The sequence below is a fragment of the Pteropus vampyrus genome, unplaced genomic scaffold (genome assembly GCF_000151845.1).
Source record: "Pteropus vampyrus isolate Shadow unplaced genomic scaffold, Pvam_2.0 Scaffold336, whole genome shotgun sequence".
Lineage (NCBI taxonomy): Eukaryota > Metazoa > Chordata > Mammalia > Chiroptera > Pteropodidae > Pteropus > Pteropus vampyrus.
In genome coordinates, this window is record NW_011889117.1 from 390829 (window position 1) to 392759 (window position 1931).

Sequence of the window (1931 nt, forward strand, 5' to 3'; positions counted from 1 at the left end):
GACACAAATCCAGCCAAGTGGGTCTGAAGTCAAAGGTCCCTAGACTAGCACAGTTCAATAGACCTTTCTGTGAGGATGGAACTCTGCACTGTCAAATGCAGTTGCCACTATTGGCCACTGGGCACGTGTGACTATTGGGCACTTGAAATGTGGCCTGTACAACTGAGGAGCTGAATTTTAAATTTTATTTAATTTTAATCAATTGAAATGTAATTAGCCACATGTAGCTAGTGGCTATCATATTGGACCACATAAGAGCTACATTTGGGTAGGAACTTGATCTGGCTTGTTCTCTGCTGGATCGCCAGCACCTGGCATAGGGCTTGGCTCATAGAAAAGGCTTGGTGAAGATTTGCTGAATGAATGAATGAATGAATGAATGATCAGCAGGCTCCCAGGATGTTTCTGCGGTACAATGTAGAGAGCAGAGGACATGGTTGGGGTGGGAAGGGGTGTCTGGCTCTGCTAGGGAGACTTGGACTTGGAGAAGATACACAATGATCTGGACTCCTAATCATAAAATGGCGATGGTACTGACCATGTAGGAAGCACGCATCAACTGCTGGTCCCATGCTGAGGGCTCTACCTGCATGGTCTCACTGCATCCTTATAGTAGTCTTTTGAGGTGGGTGCTGTTAATGACAAATTAGGAAACTGAGCCCAGAGAGGCAAAGGACTGTTCTCAGGACACACAACAAGAGTGACACAGCATGAACTCAGAGCCAGGCTGATGGGGCAGCTGCGGGTCCTACTGGTCGTCATGTGGCTTCTGACCTGCCCATGGCTTTCTTTGCCTTTCAGGGCTACGTGGTGGTATCCAGCAAACTTCTCTATGAGCACTGAGGCGGGACCACTGGGAGAGCTGAGTGGGCCAGCGCACTGCCTGGCACGAGGGCCAGGACCCTTGCGCCTGAAGCCACTTGGAAAACTGAGGCAAAGCCACACTTAATCACTTCCAGCAAGCTGGATGGCCCAACTGGGCTCTTTAATCTTCGCTGTATGCCTGCGTTCCCCTGCCTCACTTCCTCCTACCCCTCCCCTTTCCCCTTCTCTCCCCACTTCTTCCCTCACCCAGCCCCTTCCTCCATTTGCCTCCTTGTGGGGAGCAAATTGCTTCTCCAGGCTTACAGGCCTGTTCTTTCTTGCATTAAACATCATCTCTTGAGCTGCAATTTCCAGCCAGGCCCTGTGAACTTTTTGCATACCTGAGGTCAATCATTCCCTACATGTTGTCCCTGGGTCCTGTCTGTCACTAGAGCTACCGGAGCTGCCTAGAAGAGGAAGAAGATGTGAATACATCTCTGGTGGCCTTATCTGTTGATCCCATCACCCTCTTGCCCAGGGGAGCTCATATTTTGAGAGATCCCTGGAGAGCGATATAGACAACCTAGAAGTTACAAATGCCATGGTGGCACTTTAGGCATTGTGCCTTACCTGGAGGCATGTCCCATGCCTTTTCCTCTCCACATTGTCACATCCCAGCTTGTTCCTAGAATCTCATAAAAGCCCTATGAGTCAGGCATGCAGGGTATGGAGTCCCCTTTCACAGATGTGGAGACTAAGGGCCAGACTAAGAAATGTGCCGAGTCTCCGAGCTGGATGGCAGCAGATCCCTGGGACTGCAACCTTCCTAGAATCCAGATGTAAGGTGTCCAGTTCCCTCTTCTATCACCAGCACCCCAACCTGGGGTTTGTCCTTGGGTCATAAGCCTCAGGTGACAAGGAGTTCCCTGCCTTCTCAAGCAGCTTCTCCATCTTTGGTTTACTCAGATCATGAGCAAGTTTTTTGTTCGTTTGTTTGAAGGAAGCAGAATCTGCTTCCTGGGCCTATGGCTTCACTGAATATGTCTAATTCCTTTTGCTTCCAAAAGCTCTTCAAATCCAGTGGGTCATATACAACAAGATGGCCTAGGGAAGACTGAGGATGCAAA

General features: G+C 49.6%; 1 protein-coding gene across 1 annotated transcript in view; it reads left to right on the forward strand.

Annotated features, from left to right (window-relative positions):
* The window catches only part of BPIFB2 (BPI fold containing family B member 2), a 17883-nt gene extending 17040 nt beyond the window's left edge, over positions 1–843 (forward strand). Inside the window, exon 12 of the mRNA XM_011378359.1 lies at positions 802–843. Coding sequence (XP_011376661.1) covers positions 802–843 — 42 coding nt within the window. The remainder of the gene's footprint in view (positions 1–801) is intronic.
* Positions 844–1931: the final 1088 nt, after the last annotated feature.